At 40.5% G+C, this 19429-nt stretch overlaps 1 protein-coding gene across 4 annotated transcripts in view; it reads right to left on the reverse strand.

Moving 5' to 3' along the window:
• Positions 1-17579, reverse strand: part of LOC118520436 (centrosomal protein of 126 kDa) — a 90815-nt gene extending 73236 nt beyond the window's left edge. For all 4 annotated transcript variants that reach the window (XM_078059094.1, XM_078059093.1, XM_078059095.1 and 1 more), the window contains exons 1-2: positions 17195-17579; positions 12542-12661 (exon numbers count right to left, since the gene is read on the reverse strand). In XM_078059094.1, the coding sequence (XP_077915220.1) occupies positions 12542-12661; positions 17195-17322 (248 nt within the window). In that variant the 5' untranslated portion in view covers positions 17323-17579. The remainder of the gene's footprint in view (positions 1-12541; positions 12662-17194) is intronic.
• Between the last annotated feature and the right edge of the window lie 1850 nt (positions 17580-19429).

Raw genomic sequence — 19429 nt, forward strand, 5'->3', positions numbered from 1 at the left:
AGTGCATGAAAAAATATCGTGCCTCACTAGCCATTAAGGAAATGAAAATTAAAAATACAATGAGATATTACTACACACCCATAAAAATGGCTAAAATAAAAAACATTAACACCACCAGTGCTAGTGAGGATGTGGAAAATGGGGATCAATCTGACAATGTTGGTGGGCACAGTCACTCTGAAACAGTTTGACAATTTCTTAACACACTAACATGCAACCACCATATGATCCAGCAATTGTACTTCCAGTCATTTATCCAAAGAAATAAAAACTTATATTCACACAAAAACCTATACATGAATATTTATAGCAGCTTTATTCACAGTAACCCAAACTGGAAATTAGCCAGATGCCCTTCAATGAAGGAGTGGTTAAACACACTTTGGTGCATCCATATCATGGAAAACACTCAGCAATAAAGCAGTATGAACTAGGGATGCACACGACAACCTGGATGAATTCTAGAGTATTGTGCTAAGTGAAAAAAGTCAATTTCAAAAGGTTATGTACAGTATGACAGCATTTATGTAACACCCTAGAAATGAAAAAAACTATAGAAATGAGGACAGATTAGTGATTTCCAGGGGTAGGAGTGGGAGGGAAGTGGGTGTCACTATAAAAGGGCAACGTGAGGAATCTTTGTGATGATGCAAATGTTCTGTATCTTGACTGTAAAGATGTCATTATTCAGGTTGTGAGACTGAACTATAATTTTTTGGGGGGGGGAACTGAGTAAAGGGTACTATGGGATCTCTATTATTTTTTATTTTTACAACTGCTTGTGAATCTATAATTACCTTAAAATAAAGACTTAAATTTAAAAAAGAGAAATTTCAGCTAACAGTGAAGAGAAAATCTTTAATAGATAAATGCAACAAGCTTACCTGTCAGGCTACTATTATGAACTAAATAAAGCTTAACAGCTCAAGGGCAAAACAGCAAGAAAACAGAGTAGAATATTTGATGCTTATAATAATTATCCTAGGGCATAAAGGAAAACTCAAACAATATGTATTATAATCTGGATAAAGGATCCCAGAAATATGCACTGTAACTTAGAAAGATTTAGTTAAAAATATTAAAGTTTGCTGAATTGTGCAAGACTGTAGAATCATAGATCTGTACCTCTGAAACAAATAATACATTATATGTGAAAAAAAAAAGAAGAAGATAGCAGGAGGACAAGAATGAAGGGGGGGGGAATTGGAGGGGGAGACGAACCATGAGAGACGATGGACTCTGAAAAACAAACTGAGGGTTCTAGAGGGGAGGGGGGTGGGAGGATGGGTTAGCCTGGTGATGGGTATTAAAGAGGGCACGTATTGAATGGAGCACTGGGTGTTATACACAAACAATGGATCATGGAACACTACATCAAAAACCAATGATGTAGGGGCGCCTGGGTGGCTCAGTCGTTAAGCGTCTGCCTTCGGCTCAGGTCATGATCCCAGGGTCCTGGGATCGAGTCCCGCGTCGGGCTCCCTGCTCTGCGGAAGCCTGCTTCTCCCTCTCCCACTCCCCCTGCTTGTGTTCCTGCTCTCGCTATGTCTCTGTCAAAAAAATAAATAAAATCTTTAAAAAAAAAAAAAAAAAACCAATGATGTAATGTATGGTGATTAACATAATAATAATAAAAATATTAAAGTTTGCTTAACCCGTAAGTATTCCCTTTCTGACAACGCTCTTCATGTACCACCCACCCCTGACCTTAGACTCCTACAGACCCTACCCACTCAGTCACAGCCCTGTCTGTGTGCTCGTGCTCTGCCCAGGTTAGTAAAACAACTGTCTACTTGTTCTCTCTGCCTCCAGCTGCTTCTATCTCACCTCCTAACCCTTTGCTGTAACGAGCTAAAATGTAAATCTGATTATGACACTCTCGGATTTTCCTCCTTCAACAGCATCTCCAAGTACTAAGGATAGGGTTTAATTTCTTTAGATTGGCATGGATGTTATGAAATGTCTCCAGCCAACTTACAGCTTCATCTTCTGACACTCTTCCACATTTTCCTGTGTAAATGACATAAAATTTTTGTCTTATATTTCACGACATTAAACTTTTCCACATAATGTCCTCTTCGTGTTAAACACTCTTACCCCTCAGGACCCTGGATAACTCCTGGTCATCTAATAAGACTTTATTCTCCCCGGACTTCTTCTCTGTCCTGCAGCGTGAGTGTGCTCCCACCGAACGTCACAGGCGACTGTCACAGTATTTGGTGCACAGCACTGTCATCCTTTATTACTTCACAAGTAGTAATTTCAGGGCAGGAATCATGCATTTTATTTTTTATTCTTTAGTATATGAAATCTTTAAGTCTCCCAGCAAATATTAGTTTAGTGAGTAAATGGCTGTCCTCTAGAACATTTTTAAATGGTCAAAGATTACTTGTAAATATCCTAAATTCCTTTAATTTTCTATTAATATATTATGCACAATATACCCCTGGATATTTACACATACTGACATATGACCTTATTTGAATCTATGTATATTTTTTAGCTTACAGTATATACCACATGATAAACATGATAAATATGACACTGCTTAAAGTATAATTCCTTCTTATTTATTCTAAGGGTACATATTTCTTGCTTCATGGGAAACTTCAAACTGCATCATTTTCACAAATAGATAATGCAGATACCCCATTATTTCATAGGTAATTTCCTTCTGCCTTTAGGGTATTTTTTTTTTTTTTTTAAAGATTTTATTTATTTATTTGAGAGAGAGAAACAGCATGAGAGGGGAGAGGGTCAGAGGGAGAAGAAGGCTCCCTACTGAGCCGGGAGTAGGGTATTTTTTTTTAAAGATTTTATTTATTTATTTGACAGAGAGAGACACAGCGAGAGAGGGAACACAAGCAGGGAGGAGTGCGAGAGGGAGAAGCAGGCTCCCCACTGAACAGGGAGCCCGATGCGGGGCTCGATCCCAGGACCCCGGGATCATGACCCGAGCCGAAGGCAGATGCTTAACGACTGAGCCACCCAGGTGCCCCATGCCTTTAGGGTATTTAAGGAATCTTTTTTATTATAGATTTTAGTGAGTCTTCCAAAGTGCTTGCCCCTCATTTATTACCTGGTAGTCTTTCTTCTCTTTATTTGGGCAATTTTCTGTATTCTGTCCTTTTCTCTCTTATTCTGCTGGTTAGTTACACAGGAATTTTATCTGATCATCTGAACTTTTAAGTCTCTATGCTTACATTAGTATTTTAAAACTATCTGAAGGTTGAGTTGGGTTCAGGATAACAGCCTAGCAAGATCCTGAAGCTCCCATGGACACAAATTCACAACTACATATGGAATAATGGAATGAATGGAGCCTCCACAACAAAGGATAAAAGGACAACATCAATAAGGGAAAGAGGCAGAAACACAAATTTGCTAGGGACAACGACACCCCAGTTGCTGTTGGTCACAATCAGAAGGGATATAAAGGTATGCAGTGTTTCCCTGAGGAGTAACAGCTTCCATCTTCATACCAGGTGCTGCAAACCTTACATCCTGCACAGGAGAGATGAGCCCCAAAACATTGCGCTCTGAAGATCAACACGGATTATGTTCAGGAAAACTTTAAAACTGTAGGGAACAGAAAACTCACTCTTAGAGGGCTTTTGCAAAGACTCAACACCAATCTGAACTGCGCACAGACAACAGGTAAGACTGACCCATTTATGAACCTTTAAGTGTCTGCCAAAGGTGTGGGAAACAGTAGGCACTCTCCCCTGGGACTGGGACAATGGCAGAAGCCATTTTTGCTGTCTCAGCTGACCTTACTAACTCCAGCACTGGGGAGCAGCCTTTTGGAATTCTCCCTTTAACCTGCTGCTAGCAGCAGTGGGCGTGTCCCCCAAGAGCCGTGCCCACAATGTGTGCATGGTCAGGAATGGGTTTCACAGCTGGGGTCAGAGGCCATCCCTGCTGACACACGGCGGCAGTCACAGCTGCTTCCTGGAGCCAGACTGAGCTCCTGCCCTGCCCACGAGTGTGCATAGCGACAGCCTCACCACAGTAAGAGTGCACACAGCCCACACAGGAGATAGTTCCTGAGTGCCTTGCTCTGGTGACCAGGGGAGACTGTGCTTCTTGGCCTTGTAGGACATCTCTTACACGAGGCCACCCCTTCAAGACTGGGAGAGGTTGCTGCCTTACCTAAATATATAGAAACAAACATAGAGCATTAGGAAAAAGGAGGAGAAAGCAAATGTGTTCCAAAAGAAAGAACAAGATAATAACTCAGAAAAAACTAAATGAAATGATGATAAGCAATCTACCTGATAAAGAGTTCAAAGTAATGGTTATAAAGATGTTCACCAAACTTGGGAGAAGAATGGATGAATATCAAGTAGCAAACGGAAGTTGTAACTGAACTGAAAACCATACCAGAGGGGCTCAACAGCAGCCTGAATGAAGCAGAACAAATCAGTGAACCGGAAGACAAAGCAGTGGAACTGACACAGACTGACTGGCAAAAGTAAACATGGATTAAGAACAGTGAAGACAGGGCACCTGGGTGGCTCAGTCAGTTAAGCGTCTGCCTTTGGCTCAGGTCATGATCCCAGGGTCCTGGGTCGGGCTCCCTGCTCCATGGGAGGCCTGCTTCTCCCTCTCCCACTCCCCCTGCTTGTGTTCCTCTCTCGCTGTGTCTCTCTCTGTCAAATAAATAAATAAAATCTTAAAAAAAAAAGAACAGTGAAGACACCATAAGGGACCTTTGGGACAAGAGCACGCAGAATAACATTCATATTATAGGGAGCCTAGAAGACAACAACATACAAAAAGAGCCAGAAAAATTACCTGAGAAATAATGGCTGAAAAATTCCTCAACCTGGGGAAGGAATCAGACACCCAGGCCCAGGAAGCCCAGAGAGTTCCAGATAAGATGAACACAAAGAAATCCATACAAGAAATATTATAATTAAAATGGTAAAAGTTAAGGATAAAGAGAGAATCTAAAGGCAGTGAGGGAAAAACAATTTGTTATTACAAGGGAAACCCCATAAACTCTCAGCAGGTCTTTCAGCAGAAACGTTATAGGCCAGAAGGGAGTGCCATGACATAAACTGAAGGTGCTAAAAAACAAAACAACAACAACAACAACAAAAACACCTTTCACTTGAGAATTCTCTACACAACAAAGTTATCACTCAGACTTGAAGGACAGATTTAGAGTAAAAGGAGTTCATCACTACTAAACCAGCCCTATAAGAAATGTTAGAGAGATTTCTTTAAGCTGAAAAGAAACGGCACTAATAAGAAAACAAAGAAAAGTAAAAACCTCACTGGAAAAGGCAAATATATAACAAAGGTAGTAGATCAATCACTTATAAAGCCAGCATGAAGGTTAAAAGACAAAAGTAGTAAAATTAATTAAAAGTACGATAATTAGTTAAGGGAAACAAGATAAAAAGATGTAAAATATGTCATCAAAAATATAAAACATGGGGGGGGTTACAAAAAGGTAAAGCTTTGGAATGTATTTAAAATTAAGTTGTTATCAACTTAAAATAGACTGCTATTTACATAGGATATTTTATGTGACTCCCACAGTAGTCACAAGGAAAAAACTTATAGTAAATACAAAAAAAAAAAAAAATAAGAAAAGAATCTAAATATGACACTACAGAAAGCCAAACCACGAAAAATGAGAAAAGAGAAGAAAGGAACAAAGAGGAACAACAGAAATAGCCATAAAACAATTAACAAAATGGCAATAAGTGTACATTTGTCAATAATTATTTTAAATGTAAATGGCCTAAATTCATCAATCAAAAGATAGAGTAACTGAATAAATAAAAAAAACAAAACAAAAAACCAAGACCTATCTACATGCTGCCTATGAGAGACTGGCTTCAGAAATAAGCACACAGGGACCGAAGAGTAAAGGGATGGAAAAAGACATTCCATGCAAATGAAAATGAAAAGAAAACTGGAGTAACTATACTCATTATCAGACAAAATAGACTTTAAAACAAAGATTGTAACTTGAGGCAAAGAGGTCATTGCATAATGATAAAGGGGTTAATCCAGCAAGAAAATATAACATTTATAAATATATACGTACCCAATATAGAAGTACCAAAATATATAAAGCAAATATTAACAGAGCTAAAGAGAGAAATTGAGAACAATACACTAATAGTAGGAAACTTCAATACCCAAGTTTCATTAATGGATAGATCATTCAGACAAAAAAAATCAATAAGGAAACATCAGTCTTCAAAAACACATTTGATGACATGGACTTAATATACACAGAACATTCCATCCAAAAGCAGCAGAATACACATTCTTCTCAAGGGCACAGAAAACATTCTCTAGAACAGATCACATGTTGGGCTACAAAACAAGTCTCAATAAAGTCAATAAGATTAAAAGCATATCAAGCATCTTTCCAACCATAATTGTATAAAACTAGAAGTTAATTACAAGAAGACAAATGGGAAAACCATAAATATGTGAAGATTAAACAGCACGTTACTGAGCAACTACTGGGTAATAGAAGAAATCAAAGAAATTTTTAAAAAAAGCCCTTAGAGAGAAATGAAAACAGAAATATGACATACCAAAATCTATATACAGCAAAAGCTATTCTAAGAGGGAAGTTCATAGCAAGACAGGTCTACCTCAAAAAACAAGAAAAATGTCAAACAATCTAACTTTATACCTAAAGGAACTAGAAAAAGAAGAACAAAGTCCCAAACTAGTAGAAGGAGGAAAATAATAAAGTTCAGAGCAGAAAGAAATGCATAGAGACTAAAAGGACAATAGAAAAGATCAATAAAACTAACAGCTGGTTCTTTGAAAAGATAAACAAAATCAGCAAACTCTTAGCTAGACTAACCAAGAACAGAACGGAGTGAGGACTCAAATAAATACAATTAGAAATGAAAGAGGAGAAATTGCAAGTGACATTACAGATATATGAAGGATCATACCAGATTACAAGGAGCAATTATACTTCAACAAATTGGAAAATCTAGAAGATATGGATACATTCCTAGGAACATACAATCTTCCAAGACTGAATCATAAAGAAATAGAAAATTAGAACAGACCAATTATTAGTAAGGAGAATGAATCAGTAATCAAAAATCTCCCCCAAAAACAAAAGTCCAGGACCAGATGGCTTCACTGGCATATTCTACCAAATATTCAAAGATTTATTACGTATACTTCTCAACTCTTCCAAAAAAATTGAAGAGGAAGGAAAGCCCAAACAATTCTACAAGGCCAGCATTGCCCTGATACCAAAACCAGACAAGGATATCACAAAAAAGGGAAACTACAGGCGAATATCCTTGATGAACATAGATGCAAAAATCATCAACAAATTTTAGCAAACCAAATCCAACAATACATTAAAAGGATCATATACCAGGATCAAATGGAATGTATTCCAGGGATGCAAGGATGGTTCAACATCTGTAAATCAATTAAACTGATTTATTACATTAACAAAATGAAAGATAAAAATTATATGATTATCTCAATAGATGCAGAAAAAGCATTTGACAAGATTCAACATCTATTTATGATAAAAACTCTCAACAAAGTGGGTAAAGAGGGAATGTATCTAAACATAATAATAAAAGCCATATAGGACAATCCCACCACTAACATCATAATGGTGATCCTCTAAGAACAGGAACAAGATACAGATGCTCAATCTTTTTTTTTTTTTTTTTTTAAAGATTTTTATTTATTTATTTGAGAGAGAGAGAATGAGAGAGAGCACATGAGAGGGGGGAGGGTCAGAGGGAGAAGCAGACTCCCTGCCGAGCAGGGAGCCCGATGTGGGACTCGATCCAGGGACTCCAGGATCATGACCTGAGCCGAAGGCAGTCGCTTAACCAACTGAGCCACCCAGGCGCCCACGGATGCTCAATCTTGATGCTCACTCTTGGCACTAGTATTCAACAGAGTACCGGAAGTCCAGGCCATGGCTATTAGGCAAGGGGGAAAAAAGGCATTCGAATCAGAAAGATAGAAACAAAACTGTCACTATTGCCAGATGACAGGATACTATATACAGAAAACCCTAAAGAATCCACCAAAAAAACCATTAGAATAAATAAATTCAGTAAAGTTGCAGGATACAAAATCAATATACAGAAATCCATTGCATTTCTATACACTAATAATGATGCATCAGAAAGATAAATCAAGAAAACAATCCTATTTACAACTGCATCAAAAAGAATAAGCTATCTGGCAATAAATGTAACCAAGGGGATGAAAGCCCTCTATACTGAAAACTATAAGACACTGGTGAAAGAAATTGAAGATGCAAATAAATGGAAAGGTATTATATGCTCACAGATTAGAAAAATTAATATTGCGAGAATGTCCATACCACATAAAGCAATCCACAGATTCAATGCAATCCCTATCCAAATACCAATGGCATACTTACAGAACCAGAATCATTCTAAAATTTGTATGGAACCACAAAAGATCTCAAATAGTCAAAACAATCTTGAGAAAGAACAGAGCTGGAGGTATCACACTTCCTGATATCAAACTATACTACAAACCTATAGTAATCAAAACAGTATGTTATTGGTATAAAAACAGACATACAGATTAATGGAACCAGATTGAGAACCCAGAAATAAACCTACACATATACAGATAATTAATCTCGGACAAAGAAGCCAAGAACAATGGAGAAAGGACAGTCTCTTCAATTAATGGCGTTGAGCAAACGGAACAATCTCATGCAAAAGAATGAAATTAGACCACTGTCTTACACTATACACAGAAATTAACTTAAAATGGATTAAAGACTTGAATGTAAGACCAAAAGCCATACAACTCCTAGAAGAAAACAGAGGCAGTAAGTTCCTTGATGTTAGTCACAGCTACTGTTTTTTTTGAAAGCTAAGGGAACAAAAGCAAAGGGAACAACAACAAAAAGCAAAAATCAACAAATGGGACTACATGAAACTAAAATGCTTCTGCACAGCAAAGGAAACCATCAACAAAATGAAAAGGCAGCCTGCTCAACTGCACACCATATACCTGAATCTCAAACCATATATTCAGTAAGGGGTTAACATCTAAAATATATAAAGAATTCATGCAACTCAAGAACAAGAAAATGAACAACCTGGTTAAAAATGGGCAGAGGATCTGAATAAAAATTTTTCCAAAGAAGACATACAGATGGCCAACAGGCATATGAATAAGATGCTCAACACCATTAATTATTAGAGAAATTCAATCAAAACCCCCATAAGAAATCACCCAACAGAATGGCTATTATCAAAAAGATAAGGAAAAAAAAAAAAAAAGATAAGAAATCACAGGTATTGGAGAGGATATGGAAAAACGGGAACCTTACCCACTGTTGATGAGACTGTAAATTGGTGCAAACACTATGGAAACCCATATGGAGATTCCTCAATATATGAAGAATAGAACTACCATATGACCCAACTATTCCATTTCTGGGTATTTATCTGAATAATATAAAAAGAGTAATTTAAAAAAATATATACATTCTTATGTTCATTGTAGCATTAATTACAATAGTCAAGATATTGAGTGCCTATTGATAGATGAATGAATAAAGAAGATATATTGATACATTGGAATACTACTCAGCCATAAAATATACTGAAATCTTGCCACTGCTGACAACATGGATGAAACTTCAGAGTATTATGCTAAGTGAAATGAACCAGGAGAAAAACAAACGCCACATGACTTCACTCATATCTGAAATCTAAAAAAAAAAAAACAATTGAAGAAACAAAATTAAAACAAACTTTAAAAAAACTGAGGTTCCTTTTGCACACTTCTTAAAATCTACTTCAATTTCTTTTCCTTATGAAGTCACACTAAATCAGATTGCCATTTCTAAAGTTTAATAACAAACAAAATTTTTTTTCTCCTGACACAACGTTTAATTATCGGTACTCAACCAGTTATGCTCATTCAGTAAATAAATGCCTGTTCAGTTATTGACCAAAGATAGTTCCAAAATTGAAAATTAAAAAAAGGTAGGAAATAGTTCATTTCTTTAGGTGTATGTGTATCTTTAGGTCATTTGGTCCTTTGGTCTACATAGCAGCATATTGGAGAACTTTGTGAGGATGTGCTCCAGTGAACTAATAATGTTGTAAAACCAAATAAAAGGGATGCTATGGGAGGCAAGAGCAATAAAGGAAAGCCCCAGAATGCCAGTTATGCACTAGGCCTGAAGATAACCAGTACATACTGGGGCAGTATCTACTGAAGGTAGGGGTGAAGGTAAGAGGTCCTGGGAGTAAAATAAAGGGGATTCCATTCTACAGATACTGAGAGAATGGAAAACTTGAGAATGTAATAAAAACATATAAGAAAAATACCGGCAAATAGAAAAGCCAAGCAGTAGTAAATAACAAGAAAATTAAAATGTGTGTGATTTGGGGGCGCCTGGGTGGCTCAGATGCTTAAGCGTCTGCCTTCGGCTCAGGTCATGATCCCAGAGTCCTGGGATCGAGCCCCACATCGGGCTCCTGGCTCAGCGGGGAGTCTGCTTCTCCCTCTCCCTCTGCCCCTCCCCCTGCTCGTGCTCTCTCTCTGTATCTCTGTGTCTCAAATGAATAAATAAAATCTTTAAAAAGAAATGTGTGCGATTTTAAGCAACTGATGGCAATAAATACAGAGAACTTGATGCTGTGAACATTCTCCTTTGAAAACTATAGGGGACACAGCACTGTTAATGTCAAAATGTAACTCACTAAGAGTGGAGGGACAACGTCTCTGCTTGTAAGAAAAATAGTTTTTTTAAGAAAAACTGTGTGACCATAATGTGAGTAGACAGCATAAACTTAGATGATGTAAAACATAAATGGATAGATAATGGCAAGGCCAAAAAGGCCATGATGATAGACATATTTTGAAATTCAGAAGTGCACAAATAATTTGGTCCCCATTTAAAAAGTAAAATGATTAGCATTTAAAAAGAAATTTTTACGTGTCTTTACACAGCACTGTAGGGTAACAGAAAAATAAAACATAAATTATATTGGAAAATGTTCTGCCTCTTAGAATTTTAAACCAAAATTTCTCTTCTTTCTACATCAGAATTCCAGGGATTTGTTTGTTTGTTTTTTAAAAAGATTTTATTTATTTTTTTGAAAGAGAGAGAGAGAGCACAAGCAGAGGGAGTGGCAGGCAGGAGCCCGGATGTGAGGCTCCATTCCAAGACCCCAAGATCATGACCTGAGCCAAAGGCAGATGCTTAACTGACCGAGCCACCCAGGCATCCCAGAATTCTGTTTTTTTAATGAGAAAAGTGTTTGATGAGAGAAGACAGGAAGGCACTTTTACAAAGTAATTCAGTTATTAGAAAACACACAATTGAGAAATACTAATTACTAATCAACAAAATAAACTAAATAAGGAAGAAGCACTATCGGTCAGACAGTGTGATAAATATTTTCCACGTTTTCAACTATTCCTAATATTACCTTTTTGCTCTACATAACAATCCCTTGAAATAGATGTTATTAATTCCAATCATAACTGAGAAACTGAGGCTCAAAGAGATTAAGTTGCTCTAACTCATGGAATGGGGACTTCAACCTAGATCTCTGACTCCAGAACCCACGACTGACTCAACATATGACTGTGCATCTTTATTGAACACCTGTCCTGTGCCTTTTATATGCCCCCAGAGACAAGAGGTAGGAGAAAAACAGTAAGACACAAATACACAACAAAAAACAAGCTTCATTAAGTAACGTCAACTACACCAGACAATGAAAGAATTAATCGAAAGAGAAATATGATGCCAGAAAAAAGTTACAGGTAAACAATTCTGTATTCCCCAAATGGGATTTGCAACACATGCTCAATGATGTAGTTAATACACTCTAGGGATTTGCTATTGATGTATTGACGAAATACAGACAAGGTAGCAAAAACATTATTAACAATCTGTATAAAAAACAAAATCTAATCATTCAAAGAAAGCTTGAAAAATGTTAAGCAGTGACTGGATGGTTCATACTTTTATTTTATTGGGCTTCCAGCTTAGAAAGCTTTCTTTTTTTCATGGTAGTCACTTATAATATTCTTTGCATCATATTTCCACCATTATTTATATTTTCCCCCATTTTCTGATTGGATGAATGAGCATAGCTATATAGAAAAATTATATAGAAGTGAACAGTAAATTAAAATCAAATTACATTCCATTAGAGACTAAACACTAATTAGTAATCTTTTAATTTACCGTAAAAGGATACAGAAAACAAAGAAGATAGCACATTTTGCAGCCATCCTATGACACTGTGATAAGAAGTTCTATGACAAGAAAAAACTGCTATGGTCCCACTCAGTGGAATGAGTACACCACCACCTTTGTGCTTTAGGCAGAAAAACAATAAGAAAATTTATGAAGGCACACAAATCTTGATCAGTGTTTTACAGATAAAGCAATGTCATGACTTAGGTTCATAGTTCATAAAATGCTGCAGAGTAGAGAAACTATTAATTTATAATGACTTTGAATTTCTACACTTTTGAAGAAAATACAATTACTTACTTTTTTCTCCGGTTTGATTCCACAAAATATTTACGTGCTCGATTTCGACATATTTTTTGTTGCTGCAGTAATATTTGACGCTCTTCTTCTAAATTTTTCTCCAGATGGATTTTCATATCTCTAGTAATAGCACAAAGTTAAGGACAATGGCTTATATCTCCAGTGGATGAATGTTAGTGCTATCTGATAAATATAATCACAGCCTCATACTAAGGATAATGATTTTTTGTGGAACAACTAATAGGTGTAGTCATTAGCGTTAGTATGTGACCAGCAAATATTCTGTGTAAAAAAAAAAAATCTGATTCGGTATTAGAACTGAATATATATTTCACTTTCCCTGGGGAAAAAATTGTACTTTTAGACATCATGAGCTCAGATAAGGAGACTACATATCTTTTCATTCATTATGAACCTCATAAAACCTAATAAAGGCAAATCTGATTGGATTTCTCATTCTTTGTTGTTCTCTTAAAGCTCCCTGTCACATTCCCGATAAATTCTAAATCTCCTTACCTAGTATATAAAGCATTGTAATCTGGTCTGTTTTTTCAACTTCAGTTCTCAACACTTCCCTGCATGAATCCCACACCCAGACACACGAAGATACTAACAGAACAAGCCATGACACATCCACCATCATCTCTCAGCAAATGGTGGTTCAGGACCACCTCAAGCCGTTCCCCTCCTATTTTCTAGGAGAAAACCCTCACTGAATGACCCGACACCTTCATGAGTACATCCTATGAGTACATGTCTCCTCCACATTTCTGTAACTCCAATGCCTGGCATGGTGCTTAAAATAGAAAAATGGCTTAATAAAATCTCGTTGAACAATTCCCTTGGAGAAATTTTTCAGTAGATATACAGGACAAAAGATATATACATTTTTTATAGCTTTTTGTGCCTTATAGACAAAAATAGGTTTCTAGAAGGGTTATACAAACTTACGTCATCAGAAATATATGTATGTAAGTTTGAAAACCTCATGAGCATAGGATAGTACTTTTTTTTTTCCTAGAAAGACCATGTGGAAAACCATGATTTATTATATATGTATTAGCAAAATAGACTACTTTCCATGTATGATTACTAATTTTTATTTTCCTCTTTGGTGAATTGTTAGCTCACAGTCACTGGCCATTCATCTATTGAGAACTTGATTTTTAAAAAAATCAATTTCAATAAATTCAATAGAGATAGTGTAGATATTAATCCTCTACTATAGTGTTAAGTATTTTTCCCAGATCATTGTATTTATACAATTTTTCCTTCCACTGAAGTTTTATTAGTCATCTTTGAAATATTTTTCCCTTAAAATTTCTTTCCTTTCAAAAAGTAAAGTTACTATACTTCAAACACATGAAAAATATGAAATTCTATTTTCTGTCAGTATTCTTTTACAATTTCATATTTATATTTTATTAGCTTAAGTTAATTTTGGAATGTAATACCAAGTGTGACTCAAGGTAGAGATAGTGAACTTAGACTATTCTTTTTTGAGGTCTGAATATGGACACAGGAGATACTAGAATAAAGTTAAAAGGGTTCTTATGATCAGAGGGTTTGATTGTTAGTTTAGTTCGTTTTAAGGATAGCCAAGACCTGAGTGTGTTTATAGGCTGGAGGGAAAGAATGCCATTACAAGTTGAAAGTAAATCATAAGATGGGATAATTTATAATCCAGGGGTATGAAGGAGGGGGAAAAAAAGGCTATGTTAATAAGACACAGGTGAACAGACTCATCTTCTACAGTAAAAGTGATATCCCATCAGTGAGCCTGGAAAAAAAGATGGGTTTGGGGGCAGGGGTGGTGGTTGGTAGTATGTGGGTTTGTGTTGTTGTTGAGGAGGGACCTGAGAGCCTTCCTGGTGTCTATTGTCTCATGATGTAGTAAGACAGTCTACTGAGAGCTGAGGGAAATGATAAAGATCTGGCACAGGCATTAAGAGGAACAACAGAGATCCCTGTTCTTGTTCAGGCAAAGCTGGAAACCATTAATCTGTGTGGAGCCAGTCTGTATTGTTTTGTGATTTTTCTCTGACAGCATTTTTATTACTTGGGTGAAGGAGTAGAGAAGTAGGACTCTAGTAGTTATTGGGTGGTTGAGGCAGAGGAACAGGGGTGCAAAGGACCAAGGATGCTGGTGAGAGAACATGCGTGGGTAATCAAGAATAGGGTATAAACCAGGTAGAGAAGGGACAGGCAAGGTGGGTGCTAAAATAAAATGAAAGGGGAAAAGAAGAGATATTTATGAGAAGAAAAAGAGGCACAGTGTGAAGGGAACGAGAGACCTTTCACCTTTTTTTTTTTTTTTAAAGAAAAGTTTATTCTATTCCTATTCTAGATTGAAATGATAGAAATTTAGGTAATTTTAATTAGATGAACTTTATAGGGTTTTGTTCTTTCATAGCCTTTAAAGTCAGGGGATTCTGACTTGAGAAAGAAAACATCTTCAACAGAAAGCTGGATGTTTCTGAGTATTGAATTCACATTCAGAAATTACATGTAGAAATTTTACCAAGGCACTTGCTTATTTTCTGACTAAAGTTCTTTCATTTGTTCTCCCCCCCCCCATTTAGTTATTTGTTCAATAAATTTGAGCTCCTACTCTGTAATGTATCCATTGGAAAACATTACAGACACTAAGAACATTCAAATACTTCCAAAAGGTACTTAAGCATTTTTCCAATTAGCAATATAATGATATTCTTGATTTAGTGTCGTAGTCCTTACTATGTCCAAGAAGAATTCCTCTATCCCAATTTAAACTGATGTATATATATAAACTAGCAAAAGATAGGTATGTAGATACCTTTTACATATATATACACACATATTAGTAGAAGTTGTTGGATTTCCTTAAAGCCTCTTGAGCATCTACTGAAATAGTCATTCACAACTTTCTTAATTTCAACCATAGATGCAGTATTTAAGTATGTTTTTAGTAATATATTTCTTTACAGGAAACCATTGTTACAATTCTGGAATTAATGTTTGGTTTTGTTCCTTTGAGCTACTACTAATTCTATTTACAAATATTTTCTCTGATGTTTAATCAGTGTTCCTACTACATCAATTTACAAAATGAAGTCTACAACCATTTCTTTCATGAAAATGATGGAAAGATACACTCTTGTCAGTGAGCCATTGACCCTACTTCCCCATGTTCCGATTTAGAGTAAGTCAGGGTCAGTGTAATAGGACTTCAGTGTGCATGAAAACACAATGTCAAGGGACCCAAATCAAATCCGTATAGAAGGATGCCATCTACTTCAGAACACATGTCTGAGAGCGCAGCTCTGGGGCCCAGCGCAGGCCGGGGTGGACGACGGCTCGCCGAGAGGCCAGCTGCAGGAGCGGCACGGTCAGGGGGAGCTCCGGCCACACCTGCCGTCCTCCTGGCACGGGGTCTGCCCCCGGAACTGCACCACGACGGCGCCGGCCGGAGCCCGCGCCACCGCCAGGGCCTCTGCTCGCTCGCAGTGAATGCGCAGCTTCTCCGAAGCGGGGGCAAGCGCGGGGTAGGGACACGGGCAGGGCGGAGACAGAGGTCGCTGCGCGGTGCGGCCGACTGAGTGCGGAGTCCAGCCCCGGCCTCCGCCAGCACCCACGCGACTCGTCCCCGTCCTAGCGTCCTCGGGAGGCGGACACGCGCTTCCACATTCCGCAAACCGAACGCTTTCCTTCTGAACTCCCCGTGGCGCAGCCCCGGCCACACCGAAGGCGGGCTCCCGCTCGTCCTGGGGAAGGCGGTCCCCCGACGGCGGGACACCCAGCGTGAACGGACCGCTCCGCGAATGAACCAGGGGGGCTGTGCCAGCTTAACCGGCTAACTCGCCCTCTCGCAGGACCGGGAGGCCTTGCACTTGCGGGATTCCGCCCTCCCAGCGGCACGGTGAACCCGGTGCACAGAACACAGCGGCGCCCTTCCCGAGGCCACAGCGCTGTCCCCGCACAATGCGGGTCGGTGCTCCGACGTTCCAGAACATCTCAGGGCCAGGTCGGCGGCGGGTAGGGAGGGAACGGGGCTCGAGGACCCGGACGGCGGGGGGGGATGGGGGCCCAGAGCTCACGGACCCGGACGACCGGGTGGGGGGGGAACGGGGCTCACGGCCCCTGAAGACTGTGGGGGGAACGGGGCTCACGGACCCGGACGGGGTGGGGGGGGAATGGGGCTCACGGACCCGGACGGCGGGGGGGGATGGGGGCCCAGAGCTCACGGACCCGGACGACCGGGTGGGGGGGGAACGGGGCTCACGGACCCGGACGGCGGGGGGGGGGGGAACGGGGCTCACGGACCCGGACGGCGGAGTGGGGTGGGGAACGGGGCTCACGGCCCCGGAAGACTGTGGGGGGAACGGGGCTCACGGACCCGGACGGCGGGGGGGGGGGGGGGAACGGGGCTCACGGACCCGGACGGCGGGGGGGGGGGGACGGGCGCTCAGGGACCCGGACGGCGGGGGGGGGGGGACGGGCGCTCAGGGACCCGGCCGAGATGGAGCGGGGGTGCGGGCGCAGGACCGGGGAGCCCACCGCCCCACAGCCGGGGCGTACCCCCGCGCCCAGCCCGCCCCACGTCCGCGGGCTCCCAGGGGGCGAGGGGCCCGCCGCCCACGCCGCCACCCCGGCCACCACCCCCGGGAAGGATACAGGTCGGCGACAGGCCGGCAGCGCCCGCGGCCCAAGCGGGGGCTGCGGGGGGCTCCGTCGCGGGCGTCCGACACCTCGGGGCCCCGTCCCGAGACCGCGCTCCGGGCTCCAGGCCTCCAGGCCAGCATCCTTCACCTCAGCGCCGCCTCCCCGCCCGCCGCTGTCGCCTCCCTCATGGCAGCCCCGGCCTCCTCCTCTTCCTCCCTCCACTCCGTCTCTCAGGCCTCGCGTCACGGGCGCGGAAGGGTTGGCCACGGCAGCCCCGGTTCCCGTGCAGCAGCGATGGTGGCTGTGGCGGCTGCGGCGGCGACCTTGCCTGGCACTGGCGGAGGGGGCGGCAGCTGCCCCACCGACGCCGCCGCCATCTTGGCAACCAACGGACGCCGCGTCCTTGGCGACGGAAACCAGGGCGCCGGGGCGGGGCGGGGCTATGCTCCGGGCAGCCAATAGGCGGCGTGAGCGGGTCCCGGCCTCCCGGGAACCGAGTCTGCGCAGCAGCCCCGAGCTGCGTGGCGTGTTAGCGCCTGGCACAGTCCTCCGTCCCCGGTCCTGAGGATCGTGTCCTGGGGGTGTTGAGGGATGGGAGGGCGGCCACGGGATCATTCAGGGTGGGAAGGTGGGGATTGTCGATGGAACCACCGAATCTTGTGGGGTTCGAGCTGGAAGTCTTTGGGGGCAGCAGTCCCTTCCCCCAGCTTGATGAGGTGGCGATTTCCCTTCCTCTGCATTCTCTCACCGCCGCAGGATGCTGGCCGGTCCTCTGCAGTCTCTTCCTCGCCCTCGCCCTGCTGAAAAGGTCTGCCTTTCAGCACCCCCGATGGCGCCTGCCCTGCTGCCAGATTCCGGCGACAGCGCATCGCCGCGTCGGGGGCCTGGAAAGAAGTCCAGGTTTAATTTCAGATCTCGGGGAGAGTATGCCCCAAACATCACCATGTCAGATTGCTGCGGGAGGTGTGCCAACCTGAGTGGGTTTCTGAGCCGTTGATGTAATGGCTTTGCAAGTGAAAATTTGAAAAAAAGGCTGGAAATTTTTGTTGGAGCTCAGTAGAAAAGTACATATAAATTCCGACTGTGTTTCAGCCAGGGTTTGTGTGTGTGTGTGTGTGTGTGTGTGTGTAAAAACTCCCAGATTGGAAGCAGAATGTACAAACCAAATAAAAATCACTCACCCAGCATTGAAATGTCTCTGCCTTTGTGAATTAATTTGTTCATTTTTGGAGTTCAAATAAACTTTTCCAATTGAAACTATTTAAAACAGTTTTTGCAAAGTTGGATGCAGTGATCCAAATTGAAATGTCATCTGGTGACTGAGATTTTAAAGTGCCACAGCAAATCCAGTTTTGATTTAACACGCAAAGCACATAAGTTTCCTTCAGGACAATGCCAAGAAGATAGAATATATAATTTTGGCAAAGAAAGGCTAAATGGACCATTAGCTATCTTGGCAAGTCTTAGACTGGCCTAGCCACAGTGTTGACCTTGATTCTGTTCCCATTGCTATCATCAAAAGTCTGTTTCTCTAGGGCCTATTTGAAAGAGTAAGAAAAGCAGGCTGCAAAGTGAGAAAATTGTAGTTGCTGTTGGGAGTATTTAGGCATGCTTAGACTTCCTCAAAATCTAACTTTCGCTATCTTATTAGTTTGGCATTTTGAAATTCCTAGGCACCTTCTTGCTTTGCATGGACTATTAGCATTAGGAAGCATGGCTTAGTTTCTCAAGTGCCTAGAAATGCTCATTCATATTAATCATTCTTCATTCAAATGTTGCTTTGCAATGATGACCAAGAAGAAAAGAAATTTTAAGCACAGTGCTGTTACTTTTTCTAAATCACAGGATCTGTTTTTTTTTTAAACCTTTAAATTATTTCTTCAAAATATTAATCAGGTTTCCACCTTTATGGAAGTTGTATAGTCCCAGGTTCAAAAAAAAAAGAGGCTTTAAGATTAGATATTTGGATAATAGATAATTTGAGGCAAAATTTATAAACTTTTTCTTTTGACAGGAAAGTCAAGTATGATTCAAGCAACAAAAAAGAATATTACACTAAAGTCTCTGTATTTTGTCAGAAGAGACATCTGTATTGAATATAATGCTTAATTCTTTTGCACTTTAAAACCACAGTATAACATATTATATACATGTTATATAATATTTTTATTTTACAAATATTTTATACATTCTTTTAATATATATAATTCATTCTTTTATTAAGGAAATGTATACTGAGCACCTAGT

Source organism: Halichoerus grypus, chromosome 11, assembly GCF_964656455.1.
Source record: "Halichoerus grypus chromosome 11, mHalGry1.hap1.1, whole genome shotgun sequence".
Taxonomy (NCBI): Eukaryota; Metazoa; Chordata; class Mammalia; order Carnivora; family Phocidae; genus Halichoerus; species Halichoerus grypus.